Source organism: Euwallacea similis, chromosome 12 (assembly GCF_039881205.1).
Source record: "Euwallacea similis isolate ESF13 chromosome 12, ESF131.1, whole genome shotgun sequence".
NCBI lineage: Eukaryota > Metazoa > Arthropoda > Insecta > Coleoptera > Curculionidae > Euwallacea > Euwallacea similis.
Genome location: NC_089620.1, coordinates 513,250 through 527,461, shown reverse-complemented (window position 1 = coordinate 527,461; position 14,212 = coordinate 513,250). Strand labels below are relative to the sequence as shown.

The window sequence follows — 14,212 nt, the reverse complement described above, 5'->3', positions numbered from 1 at the left end:
TCCGCTAAACTCACCTCTTGCACAATCAATGAACCCGCAATCGAAAACATTAACTACGTTCCTTATGGTGTTCCAGCATGATACACTTTATGGAAAATTTTACGAGGGTATTTGCGGCAAATAAACACACACTATTATTAATGGAATTTCTACGGAAATTGAAAGTAATATGGGTCCAAAGGAAAGCAAATACAGTAGTCCCGCAAACGTGAACTAATTAAGAATAGCTGTGTTCATGTTTTCGATTAATTTATGTTGGGGAATGAAGGTAATTTTTAGACACTTAATTTATTAGGTATTTAAATAAGTTCTCGCTGTTTCGTATCAGATGGCATCATTATCAAGACTAGATGCCTTTAATTTTAAATGATAACGCATCTACAAGGAAGTACTGTCGATAAGCTTAAGCTTCAATATTTGTTAGTTCACCATAGTGTAAACAACGTTTTTTTTTCTTAATTCTAAAAATGTCGAGTTTTGTACCAAGTATATTTGCGGGAAATTTTATTGTACCACTTTTTGCAAAAAAAATTTACTGTTGAAGCTCATAAAATTCTTGTGTCGGAAACAACATGTAGAAATAAACTCTGAGTTATAGCCATTAAAACATTTTTTGATAAGTCGGTTATGATTTTGACTTATAATAACGGTACACATTACATAAATAAATGCTATGGAAACATCAAAAATGTTTTAAAGTTGTAAAACCTTAAATTGGCTTAACGTGGGTATAATTATGACTCAAAATTGCTATAACTCATAGTTTCTGAGAAAAATAGCAATTGTAATAAATGGCTGAAAAGGAAATTTTATGACGATTTTAAAAATGTAAATGTTCGATATCGCGCCCATATGAAAATCAAAAGTTTAACAATTTATCTCCGCAAGTAAGGATTTAACAAGAAAACTGCCAACACTGCTAAGAAGTTTTCAAAAAAGTGTCTTAATAATGTAAAACTTATATTCCTCTAACTGTAACCGTATAAAAGTTATTTGCAAAAAACCAAAACCGCCAAATTTGTTTTTTTCCGAATATCTTTGTAACCATTGGGAATTTAGCCAGTATAAAAACAGATTATTAATTTGCTTTAAATTGCACAACTTCTTCTTAATTTAAACCATTTTGTATCTATTATTGTTTCCGAGATTCCCATGCTGTTCACCCCTATCTGGGAGAGATTTTATACATACATATGTACAACAAAAAGAACACCCCCTAGTTTTTTACGAAAAAGTCTAATAAATTTGTCTGCCGACAAGTTTGCTGCAGTGAAAGTATATTGGCCTTTTCTGGCATCTTTTGTAAGCATTTAATGTCATTATATTCCAGATTGTTTTGTTCAGCCCATGCCAGAGCCTTATTAAAAATACCTATTACTTCTTTATGAGTCACTTTATTTTGAATTTGGCAGTCATCTTCTGTTGCTATGCTTTGATCATCATTACTATTATCTGAAATTTCTTCTTCTTCATTGCAGTTGTCGTTATGCCACTGTTCTATGTCATCAAGTTGATAGTTTTGGTTTTGATCAATTTCAGTTAGTAAACTAATATTGCTTGCTAAAATCTCATTGGCACTTAAAATTTCCTTACGAAGGGTTGCTAGAGGTATGTCATCAGAACCTCGTCAACAAAATCTATAAGAATGTTTTTTCAGCATTTCTTGATTATTGCTGAATCTAATTTATTCCAAGCTTTATTTAAGTTCCAAATGGCATCCTTTAAATTGTATTCCTTCAACAGTGCATTTAGGTCCTTGCTTTGATTGTCTACCACTATCGCCAGTAAGCTAGATCGGTAATGTAATTTAGTAAGTCTTATTACTTTCTCGTTCATCGACTGAATCAAAGCTGTGACATTGGGAGAATAAACATTGCAATAATAAGACCGTCATCCGATATTAATTCATTTTCTGAAGGATGATTAGGGACATTATCCAAAAAAAGTAAAGCTTTACCAGGAAGACATATTTCAATGAGGAATTTTCTTACCTAAAAAATGATTGCTTTAACATTTTACTTTTCATATGTTCGCATACCAACTCACCTCAGGAACAAAAGACTCATGAAACTATCCCTTACAGATGTATGTCATCCACGCAGACTTGGAATGTTTATAATGAACTGGGAGATAAAATGTTTTAAAACACCTTGTTTCTTAAATTTTTCTATGACCAAGAGTTTTAATTTGTGTGGTGCTATGGCATTAGTGAAGACTAAAAAAGTTATTCTTTTCTTTGCAGTTTTTCTTCCTGGAGCAGTTTTTTCATTACTGGAGACATACGTTTTTCGTGGCAGAAGTTTCCAGTAAAGGCCGGTTTCGTCTGCATTGTATAATTGATTTTCACTTAAATCATACTCCTTTAGTTTACTAGCAAGTTTTTGTAAGAACAAAGAAAGCAATTCAGGATGGGAAGATAATTTCTTGCCATATATCGATAAAAATCGGATGCCAAATATTTTCTTTTTGTGTAGCCATCCTGAACTAGCGCTGAACGCAGAATTATTTTCTTTTAATTTTTCATGAAAAAATTTAGCTCTTTCCTTCAAAATCACACCATTTATTGGAACGTTTTTTTCCTTTGTTTTAAGAACCATTTGTACAATGCTGTTTTCATTTTAAGAAATTTTGAACTTCTAAGGGATTTACGCTTTCCTGAACCAGACAATTTATTAGCGACGGTTGATTTTATTTTTTCTTTTTTAATTTTTAAAGAACACACAGTGGATTTTGCAATTCCATACTTTTTCGCCAAAAATGTCACTTGAAATCTTTTCTTTAAATCAGATATCAGCTCTGCCTTTTATTTTAAACTAAGATAACTTGTTTTTTTTGCCATAACGTATTTAAAATGTATTTTGAAAGGGTGCATGTGCGTAGTGTCTATTGGAGTTTTAACTAAGACTAATCTATCAGTACGCACTTAGAAAATTAAGGTCATTAAAAGAGAAAAATTTTCGCGAAGTTCACGTTTTAGAGGGCAGAATTTGTCTCGTTCATGTTTTAAAATATGTAGAGGTACACCAAACCAAACGTTCATGTTTATTGATGTTCACGTTATAAAGACTTTACTGTATTTACAAAAACATGAAATTCTACACACATATAAACCTATTAGTATTTTTATTAAATGAACAAACAGGGTATTTCGACCTAAATTTGGTATCCTAATTACATAAATACGGGGTGTCCATTTCTATAGCTCAATCATGTGGACCTCGGTAACCATAGAAGATACGAGGTCAGTCGAATTGTCGAAAAACTGAGCAATTTAGGGATCAAAATCATGCCGTTTTCAAATTTGAAAAATTCCGATAATTTTCGACGATATTCGAATAAAAACTGAAATTTCAGAAAAACGTTTTTATTTTTTCTTAGCTTACTTGGCGAGAGAACTTCAAATGATTAATATTTTATCGTTGCAATTTTTCCTCTTCTACAACGTACCATTGTTGTATTTGAAATCCAACGTTTCGATTTTGGACAACTATCATGAACTATATTTTCCTTTTAGGCACCATCGCATCAAATATCAAAAATCCCATTTTTGTAAAGAGTATCCTGGAAATAAAATAAGTAAATAATAAAACTTATATAAAGTGCTCGCAGGATTCACTCTTCACTTCTAAGCACTGCTCTGTGCCTCTTCTTAAACGCAGCAGGATTGATCTTAAAACGACGCTTCTTTTTATTTTGGTCCTTAAAGTTGTGATGATCTTCCTTCGCAGCTTATTAATATCGGTAGGTACAGATTTATAAATAAGATCCTTCTTAGTTTTTCCTAAATAATAATCGAATGGGTAAAAGTTTGGTGAAAAAGCGGACCAATGTATTAGATTAATCCAACACATTAATCTAGTAGTTTCAATGTTTCCATGGATATCATATTAATGATAAAGTTACCAATATTTTGATTAAGTCGCCCTTAAAATAGTATTTAAATAATAAGATTTTAACGTTAAAGAAATGACAACTTGCGTTACTCTATAATTTCTATAATTGTTTAATAAATATATAAGTATTGGCATAACAAAATAAGAGCTGTAATTAGTCAGCATGATTTATAATGTTTTATTATTGTCTCCTGAACAGTCACTTCCATTTAATGGTATAATTTTTATGAATGTATAGTTATTAAAACTAAAGATTCCTGCATGTAAACTTAAGACGTAAGCATTAGCCAACCATTTATAAATCATTCAGCTTGTCATTAATACAGAGTGTCCGAGAATATTAAAAATCACAAAATTTTAGTGCAACGTACGTATTAAAACGTTTTTTTTTATCTCTCCAGTCTAAAGGCAAACAACAAGAGCCCAACCGATATAATAAAAACTGATTTTGGCTACGTTCTTACACGTAAACTAATTAAAATCAAAATGGAAATATATCAGTAAACTTTTTTTGAGTATCTCGGTTTAGAACAATTAACATAAACTTGGATAAGACTTATAATACCGGCGTTTTTTAATTTGACTGATTTCAGGTTCAAATTCCAAACTTCAAAAGTTGACAAAAACTCCATAAAAGGTAATCATTAAAACAACCTCAAGTAGGCGTTCAAATATTCAAAGTACGTTTTGGATAAATTCATCTGTTGCTAATCAGATGTTTGATGATAAATGGCCAATAGCTTAATCACCGCCCTTCTTTTACAATTCACCACATTCTTGAAGCTTTTTTAATACTCACCCAAACATTGATTTAAACTTAAAAAATGGCAACCTTGCGCTTGGCTTTTGTTTTATGTTCTTTAAGAATTTTTGATTTGGTATAATCAAGCAGTATTGTCAGGTGATTCCTACAATATGAGTTATTAGTTGTTTTTTTTACAATAAAAACAATTAGAAAAATAAAATATCCTTTGAGTGAATCGATTTCTAAACAGCCAGGATTGTCTGTAGAGAATCTTAAGTTTACAAAAATCTCATTTAGTAAATTCTTCAAGTTGCTGCCTTGGTATCATAACGAGTACCGTTATTTCTGCAGATTGGCCTACTTTTTGAGTGTTATGCACAGAAAACACATCGAAGATTAATGTTCGAAACAGGAAACTATATAAAACAATAACATGAACAAGTTGAAGAGAAAATTAAAAAACATTTGTGTAAGTAACTATAGTAAACGCTAAACAAAAAGTCTCGCACGCATCAAAGTTTTATGTCGCGTTGCCCTACGCTGTTGCCAGACTTCATGTACTCCTGTATTAACTATATTGCAATTGTTAAATTCTATGTATAATTACCTCTCGCACAGCATTTAACGGCTCGTTATTACCTCGTTCCTGTTCGAAATAGTGGATTAAAGAAGCCATCATTTCTTTGTACTGACTGTCCAATTTCTTTGGCATTTTCAAAATAATTAAAAAATCCCTACTTAAGAGTTGTATGATGTTTTGAAAAAACCATTTTTAAATACAATTTCCAACACAAAAACTTCTAGAGAAAGGAAAATTTAAGAGCAAAAATCGACAAAATCGCCGGTATTATAAGATAACCTCACAAATAATTAGAACATAAACAAACATAGGTTTGCGATTAGCGGCAACCCTATTGGTTTAAAATTTTTCCAGTGATTATGTTTACCTCATTAGAATTATCGAATTTTTACTGAATGACGTCACACCAACATTTCTAACCATATTTTATTATTTTATGTATTTATATGACCAAATTTATTGTATTTTTAATAATTAATACGTTTCACCTTTGTATGATAATGATAACTAAATAAATTTGATACACATATTGTATATTTTTTCCGAGATAAACATAACCAATGTGGCCATATTATTTCGTCATAGATGACGTGCGAGACTTTTTGTTTAGTGTTTACTATAAATTTTCAAAAGGTTTAATATATTCAACTTCATTGTTTAATAGCCTGGGAAAAACACATTTCAATTTGCACGCAGGTGTATGTATGAAACATTTATTTATTGCTATTTTTCCATTACATTTACTTCATCTTCCCTTAACTTATTTTATTAGCGTGGCCTTTGCGCAAGAAAAATATTTAATACAAGTGATGTCATCCTTTGGAAAACTTCTAAAAATACATCAAAACTAACCTGAACTACCTTAAAAATACATCAAAACCCCGTTTTAGTTGCCCCACCCAGCACCCCTTTTCACTCCACGGTCCCGTAAGACACTTTAGTATTGAGAAAAAGTATTGAAATGAGTGTAAAATTCAATTTTCCGAGTAATTTTTTCAAAAAATTTTTTTGGAAAAATTCGATTTTTCCTCATCTAGATGACGACTTCTAACGGTAATAAGGAAGCGTCCTAAACAAAAAAAAAAACCATTCGTCTGAGTTGACCTAATGTGTTATGGACCCAGCCAACGTATTAATAAACTTTCTAACTAAAAATTCAACGTAAAATCCAAAAATGTGATAATGTATAAGGTATCCAATTTGAAATAAGCAAGCAAGTATTGACTTCAGATACAACCGGAAGTTTGACGTCATTGAAAATATTTTAGATGAGGTCGCCTCAAGGCTTCTTACCAAACCACTAAATTTTCGTAACTTTGAAATTCATAGTTCTTCTAAAATGTCTAATGGTGATTCCCGGTAGAACACCCTGTATATGTTTCATTATGAGGTGCGTTGATTCTAAATCTATAACACAAATGTTAAATTTCCTGAACAGGGATCATAGTATTAACATAAAAAAATAGTAATGAATAAGGTTGCAAACACTAGATCGTAACAGAAAAATCTTTAAGAAGACTAATTGTAATTCTGAAATATTAAAAATAAAAATTATAAATTATTGCTTTAAACATGCATCTTGATGACGACACGATCCAATTCTTTAAAACATCGCTTGCTCCAATGCAAGGCGGTAATCGAATAGTATAGGTCTATTCTGACGTTTTCTTGTCAACGGACATAAAATGTAAACAAAAGGACGGTTAAATCGAAACTTTAAATTTACGTATAGTTTAGTTCTTCTCATTAAAATACTCTTAAAAGAAACCTCCAATAGTTAAAATGAGTTGCAAGACTGAATCATTCAGATTTCAAAGAACCACTTCCCAAAACTCTTCAGGTAAATCAAATTTGTCATGGACTTATTAGGCACCACTATTTTGATACTTTAGGTTCTTCCACTAGAAGTAATGGTCAAGAACACTGCCGTAAAAGACTGAAAGATAAATTCGATGAATGCAGCAAGGACAATCCTGAAAGGTGTGAAGAAGATGGGAATGTGCTCTCTGTGTTAAATCTTAGCGAGACAAGACGGTATTTAAGAAATGGGGCTGAAAGACTATCAAGGACGTTCCATAATGTGAGAGTTACATTGGGGACTCTGTCACAAGTAAGTTAAAGACCTATAATTAGAATTTTTTAATATGTGACATATATAGCGCTTCAAAACTTCAACTAAACGTCGTCAGATTCTGGAAGAAGGGCCTATGACACCTAATCCCAACACTCAAACACCTTTTACAATGTCTAAACAAGTTCTAGGGAGAACTCCCACTAAAATGTACAGCCCTTTTGGGATTGATAGTCCTTATAATCCTACTACTATTGATAAAGAGAATGTGCCCATGTCTTTCAGTATATTAAAGAAATGACAAACATGAAGATTTGTGAACAATTTTTGACTAAATTAGTATATTGTGAAGCATGATTAAGTATAATAATAACATAGTATTATGTCAAAAAGATTACCAGTATTACTCATCATTTTTCCATTTTGTACTAGATATTAGTGTTAATTTGTAAATTATTTTTTTATTAAACACCGTCTCTTAAAAAAATTAAGAAAGTAATAATTTATTGATTTAAACCACCATTTTACATAATAAATTCAACTTAATTATTAACAGTTAATAAACATTGTATACAAATGGAAATTTCAATAAAAATATATCTTCCAAGTAAATACACTTACTGTAAAAATGAGTGAAAAACTTCAGCCAAACATATATAAAAGCATTAGCAAAGTGCAGAAAGCTACAACTAACCCTATAATAACAGAATCACGCCTTTTTCTCAAATTTATTCTATTTATAACACTGTTAATTATTGGGTATTTATTTGAAATGTCATTAAATCTTGTCTGCAATCTTTTTAATGTTTGTCTTTGTGAGGTCAGGTGTTCCCTGGTTTCCACAGCTATAGCAATTTGCTCATTCACCAAATGATCAGAACTAAAAAAAAGTATATATATATGTATGGATAAAAAAAAATTCTTTAAATAAGTAAGGACATACTTATGAATATGTTGAGTCTCCTTTAGATACATGTCGCGTCTATTATTAATACCATCAGCCCTAAAAGTACCATCACCCCGTAGCAAATCCTCCCTTTCTCGCCTAGTTTCATGTTGTGAGTTAGTTTTCCTAAAGTCTCGCGCTAAATCCGCTAATATTTCCCTGTGTCTTTGAATAGTGTGAAGCATGGCAGCCCCAGATACTGGTTGCTCAGATAGTCTTTCATTAACCAGAGTCAGCTAATAATGTTAACGTTTTTGCCTAATGTAATTCTTAACAGCTTATATTACCTTATTCAGTAAGTCTTCAATCTCCACAGACATTACTTCAAATGTGTCCTCCCCAGATAACAGGGGGACTGTGTCACTGTGGCCTCCAGCATGGGGGGTTTTAATCCCTGCCTCTAATTTACTGAAGGCCACCAGTTTCAAGTCAATTTCATTCTCTAGCTGCCTAGCCTGTTTTCTGAGGTCTGTAAGTATATTTGTGAATTTATGACGGGGTTATATTTATGAAATAAAGATGATCAGTGGCATTTTTTTTGTAACTCATAATTGAACTGATATGAGAATGTAGTGGCATAAAATGATACTCAAATAAGTCGTACCTGGAGTTTGAAACTCATGGTCGCGATATTAATCGACTCTTAATACATAAAATTACCTGTATATGATAGAGCCGTGGCCATATTTCTGTGCAGCTAATTCGACTTATAGATACAAATTTCCGTTCAGAGAATCATACGATTCTTGGAAGTTTTATTTATACTTTTACATGGAAGTCAACAAAGCGGGCGAGGACACGCAGAAGCAACAATCAGTTGATTTTGAAGTTTGAGTAAATTTGTCAGGCACTTAGAGCAGAAACGAAAATCAATAAAAATCAAGTATTGAAATTGAGAGCTTTTGATTCACTTTCTGATGCGATTGTTAATGGAAATATTCTGTTACGCTATATCATACCGAATTTTAACTAAAAATATAGTAAAAAGATCAGAAAAACCAAAAAAGTCCTAATCATTGGAGTAATTAGAGGCAACCGAACAGTAGCATTATCATTTGTCACCGATCACATGATAAACGTCAACCCCATGACGCAATCACCCACTTTGACGTCGTTCATCCATTTCCCTTCGTGTTTCTTCGACTTCATTCATTGAAGAATTGTCTAAATGAGTCGATATTAATTAAAAGAAACTCCAAATTGTGATTTCTGCCAGTACTGTGCAACACGAAACTTCGTACTTGGGAAGACCTTTCCGGGACTGTCACATTATTTGTGATAAGCCAGAAGGTAAGTAAAAACCAGGAGTCATGTACCAACAGTGTATTTATCGAATTTCTTTGCATGACAAGTTGATGTTACCTCAAATCTATGCCTTTGTGTTGTGAATACTAGACGGGTATATGCTGTGATAAGAGTACGCGTCCATAGTACTATTATCTATAAACGTTTTTATGTGTTTGAAGCTTGGACATTTGACCTTTGTAATCAAAGGTGATAAAAGAGCAAAAAACGAAAATTGTAGGTAGTTCAAGCTTGTCTATAATATAGTGTTTTTAAAATGTGGCTACTTTCATCAGGAAAATGTCGCAGTCACATTACAGTGATGCGGAAGATTCCCTTACAGAGACAGACAACAGCATTTTAAGGAAGAGGAAAATATGGGATCCTGAAAGTGAGTCCATTGCTTCGGAAATTAAAGATCTTCTTGAAGATGATGTTAACTCATTGGTAAGTTTATAATTGTGAGTTTCAGAAATTTACTCTGGTTAAGTAAATGTGAACTATGTGAATTCTGGAGGTTCCATTTCTTATGCTTACTTACGGGCCTAGGCTAAAGTTAAAGTTTCTATAGAAATCTGGAAAGCTTTTTATCAACTTGGAGCTCATAAAAAGTTGATGAGTAGATCAAATAGATATTAATCTAGTTTAATACATTTGGTGCTACAGGCCTTTAACGATTTTAGTTTGCTAAATTATTTGACCTTCAAAGATTCTGAAACAAAATAAAAATTAAAGGAATCTTATTTAAACCAAACTGATATTCATATTTTGCAATTTAAATATATTTATCTAAAGCCTGCCATTATTGCATATTTCTTATCTAACTTTTGAAACTCCTTGTCATATTGCCAATAATCCAGATGAATAGCCTTTCTAAACCACCTTATAATAAATAAAAGCTATTTGGTTAATTACTATTGACCCTTTCTACATGTTAAGTTGCCAACACTAAATTATGTTTCTAAATTTAGATGTCATTTAACTATTAATATGAATTAAACAGTTTTTCATTCCTTTTGCTTACTTAAAAATTAGGTATTAGAAAATTTGGAATTTATTTTTAGTTTTTTCTTCTCAATAGGTGGAGGAGGACTGCATAGGCTGTCCTTTACCTTCAACCCCTGAGGATGAGAACGTCTTGGACTCAGAAATGAGTGACGTGCTTAAGGCCGCCGTGCTAGGTACAGGTAGTGTAGTGTTGGCCATTTTTCTACAATATTTAATTTAACTGGGAAATCATTGATTAAAAAATTCAAATCAGAGATTGAAGGACATCATCTCAAGTATTTATTTTTGATTTAAAGGAATTACTTTATAAACGTTTCTGTTGTCAAAGCTGTTTATAAATGACACCTGTTGTTAAAGCTTAGGATAATGTAGAAACCTTTATCCTTATCCATTATTGATTACAGCAAACTTAGAAAGCCTAGGCTAGTAGCATGAATTATTCAACTGGCCTTTGCGGAAACGTTCTTAATTAATTATGAATTTCTATTTCTCCATTACCAATTTATCATTGCACAACCTACTAAGCACTCATAAGTAGGAGTATGAACCACCTAATTTCCATAGTCCATTTAGAATGTTGATTGGGGACTTTAGGAAACTTAAAGTTTATTGGCTGTTTTATTAATATAAATTAAGTATCATGTAGATGAAGGATAGATGTTGACAATGTAAGATGAATTTTACTAATTGCCTTTTTCTCTTCCTATCCCCTCTAACCTTTTCCTTTACTCCCCTTAGCCGCCTTGATACCAAAATTTTCAGGTGATGACCTTGATATCACCACTTTAGCCCAAAATGCAGCCTCCCAAGCTGAGCATGTGGTCAGGCGGATGATAGCAGTGGGCTGGAGCGTTTGTCACTTTCATCATTTACCTGACTGGTTACAAGTGTGTATCTGAATTCATAGATTTTGTTTAATTCAGAAATTGTCATGAGCCTTTTTTTCCAGGATAACGACTTTCTTGAAAGGGGCCATAGACCACCACTGCCTAGTTTTAGAGCTTGTTTTAAGAGTATATTTAGAATCCATACTGAAACCGGTAACATTTGGACGCACATGCTAGGCTGCGTTGCCTTTATAGGTGCCTTTAAGACACCTCCAATTTTACCATAGTCATGACGGTTTTTGTTTTCAGGCATAGCGATCTATTTCCTCATGCGACCACATTTAGAAATTGAGCTACAGGAGAAAATAGTGTTTGGGGCTTTTTTTGCTGGAGCTATCATCTGCCTTGGATTCTCGTTCATGTTCCACACGGTTAATTGTCATTCTCAGTTCGTGGGGAAGCTATTTTCGAAGTTGGATTACTGCGGAATTGCTCTGTTGATCATGGGCAGCTTTGTGCCCTGGTTATATTACGGGTTTTACTGTCATTTTAAACCAAAGGTGAGTTTCGTAATTAAATAAAAGAGCTAATTAAAACATTTTGTTGGTCACACGGATATCCCATGATATTATTAGATATTGAGAATTCTTCAAGATTACCCAACAATCCCAAAAAGAGAAATGCCATAAAAATTACTATTTATGTATCTTGAAAAGTCTTGACTTAGTTTTTGCAAATAAATTCATTTTAACACATATATTTAGGTAATCTACTTGTCGGTGGTTTGCGCCCTGGGAATAACGAGCATCATGGTCTCCTTGTGGGACAAATTCTCAGAGTCTGGTTGGCGACCTTTCCGGGCCGCTGTCTTCATGACTTTCGGTTTGAGCGGAATTGTACCAGCGATACACTTCGGAGTAGTGGAAGGATGGTTTACGCATGTCAGCCAGAAATCGTTGGGATGGCTCATTTTAATGGGGGTAAGTTGGTTTTTACTTATCAATTTGGTGCTTAATTTTTCACTTTCATCAGGTCCTCTACATCGTAGGCGCAATGCTTTACGCCCTAAGAGTACCAGAGCGCTGGTTTCCTGGTAAGTTCGACATTTGGTTCCATTCCCACCAAATATTCCATGTGTTCGTCTTGGGCGGAGCCCTCGTCCACTTCCACGGCATATCCGAAATGGCCATGCACAGGGTGACCATTGGTCAATGCGAAATTACCGACCAGTTGATTTACTAGTGGCAACAGCTTTATGGAGATTACAAAAGAAAAGTTCTAGTGTTTTCCGATTATTAAGGACAGTCTGAAATCTTTGGTTCTGTGTGTTATCGGAGCCCGAACACTGTAGGCGGGAAAATAATATTGATTGTTGAATGTTAATGTCCAAATTTTGTCTTGGAAGAAGGAGGCGTATGGTGTTCGGCACAAAACACTTTATGGAAATGAAGGGAATCAATGCAATTATGGTTTAGCTCGTTTTATTAAGTGTATGATTTGTGATTTGATCATAGTTGTGTATTTTTGGATTATTTCCACACATTAGAAATTATTTCGTCGTTTTAAGTGGCACATTTGGTTTCACGGTGAGTGCAGGCTTGTTGTTTATACACCCATTAATAACATTTATCTCTAAAAAAACATGTCAATAAGTATTTATTACTTGTGATATTTTGGCGAAAGCACCTTATTACAAATAAATTTCTCATTGCGTTTCCATGTGTGTGAGATAGAAGTGAATCGAGTTCGCGGTATTTTTGCAAATAGCGTGTCGAAACCAGTTGAAAGTCTCCGTGGAAACGTAGTAGATATATGATTTAGGTTCTTTACAAGTACAACTTTAAGTATGTTCAGTTAAAGTTTTATTTCAATTAAAACAACATTGCTGCAACAACTGAAGTTAATTTGACCCAATTATTCAGGGGAGCTTAAACTATATTCATAGCAACGTTATTTTTATGGAAAGATCCAAGTGAGCTAAAGCTTAAGGTTATCATAGCTAAACATTTGCTTGTACAATCGGGCCTAAGCCTTATTTCTATATTTGGGCCTTAAGAACATCCTTGGCCAAAAAGCCGCATTCTTAATCAGCTATTCGCTGACAGCAACATAAAAAAATCAATTATTTTTGTCTTGCTGTTTTATCTAATTTGGCTGGAAATCATTTTGTGCATTATCGTATAAACGTTAACCCTGTGTATAAACAGAAGCAAGTTTATATTCCTCGCAGCTAATTTTGTAAGAATTTTACCCTACAAGTATGTAAGTTTTGCAACAGAGCCCGAACGCTTTAACAAAGACACCTTAAAGTCATAGTATTCCCATTTCTTACTGTGTCATAAAGCGATGTCATAGGAATGTTTAATCCGACCTAAGGCTTAAACAAGATCTACAGTTTCCGCTCCAGATTTGACGTATATTTTATGGATTGTCTGTCATAATGTTAAGTTTAAATTCAGCTGGAGTTTGAAATGAAGATATATACATGGGTCTTAAAGCGTTCTTACTCTAGTAGATTAATGATGAGAAATATGGAACGTTCTTGTTTCTACCACTATTTTTATTTCATTTCGGCTTTGCACTTGACTTGAGGTGGGATCTATTGTTGCCTCCTAAACACAATGGAAAATTCTAAATCCATCTATGGTGGCTTGGACTTCAAAAAATAACATAATATTTCTGTTATATATACCTATTTATTTCACGTTTTACAAATAAATTGTTGAAAGTATTTTTTTGGACTTCGGTTCTTAGAAAATGCTCTACCTTAAAAAAAACTCATTGGGTTTTTCTTTAATCCGGACATGCACCCACCGGGACGGCAAAGTAAAACAAGTTTTTAAATTAACCATTTCAAG

The 14,212-nt window shown here is 33.1% G+C and overlaps 3 protein-coding genes and 1 pseudogene across 5 annotated transcripts; 2 read left to right on the top strand and 2 right to left on the bottom strand.

Annotated features, from left to right (window-relative positions):
* Positions 1-1,216: 1,216 nt before the first annotated feature.
* LOC136412721 (jerky protein homolog-like) lies at positions 1,217-5,350 on the bottom strand (annotated as a pseudogene).
* A 1,537-nt stretch (positions 5,351-6,887) lies between these two features.
* LOC136412628 (uncharacterized) lies at positions 6,888-7,901 on the top strand. The gene is made up of 3 exons (XM_066395751.1): positions 6,888-7,058; positions 7,111-7,328; positions 7,378-7,901. The coding sequence occupies exons 1-3, from the start codon at positions 7,001-7,003 to the stop codon at positions 7,588-7,590; spliced, it is 489 nt and encodes a 162-aa protein (XP_066251848.1). The 5' UTR covers positions 6,888-7,000; the 3' UTR covers positions 7,591-7,901.
* Gos28 (golgi SNAP receptor complex member Gos28) lies at positions 7,772-9,133 on the bottom strand. The gene is made up of 4 exons (XM_066395749.1): positions 8,896-9,133; positions 8,523-8,704; positions 8,233-8,471; positions 7,772-8,169 (listed from the first exon to the last, which is right to left on the bottom strand). The coding sequence occupies exons 1-4, from the start codon at positions 8,918-8,920 to the stop codon at positions 7,932-7,934; spliced, it is 684 nt and encodes a 227-aa protein (XP_066251846.1). The 5' UTR covers positions 8,921-9,133; the 3' UTR covers positions 7,772-7,931.
* Positions 9,134-9,358: 225 nt separating this feature from the next.
* On the top strand, positions 9,359-14,085 carry AdipoR (adiponectin receptor). Of its 3 annotated transcripts, XM_066395708.1 has the most exons (9): positions 9,359-9,525; positions 9,588-9,756; positions 9,816-9,966; positions 10,601-10,706; positions 11,266-11,414; positions 11,477-11,609; positions 11,664-11,914; positions 12,119-12,334; positions 12,387-14,085. In XM_066395708.1, the coding sequence occupies exons 3-9, from the start codon at positions 9,820-9,822 to the stop codon at positions 12,594-12,596; spliced, it is 1,212 nt and encodes a 403-aa protein (XP_066251805.1). In that variant the 5' UTR covers positions 9,359-9,525; positions 9,588-9,756; positions 9,816-9,819; the 3' UTR covers positions 12,597-14,085. The 3 variants fall into 3 exon arrangements, with proteins under 3 accessions (XP_066251805.1, XP_066251806.1, XP_066251804.1); XM_066395709.1 differs by lacking the exon at positions 9,588-9,756 and having other exon boundaries at positions 10,601-10,700; XM_066395707.1 differs by lacking the exon at positions 9,588-9,756.
* The last annotated feature ends 127 nt before the right edge of the window (positions 14,086-14,212 follow it).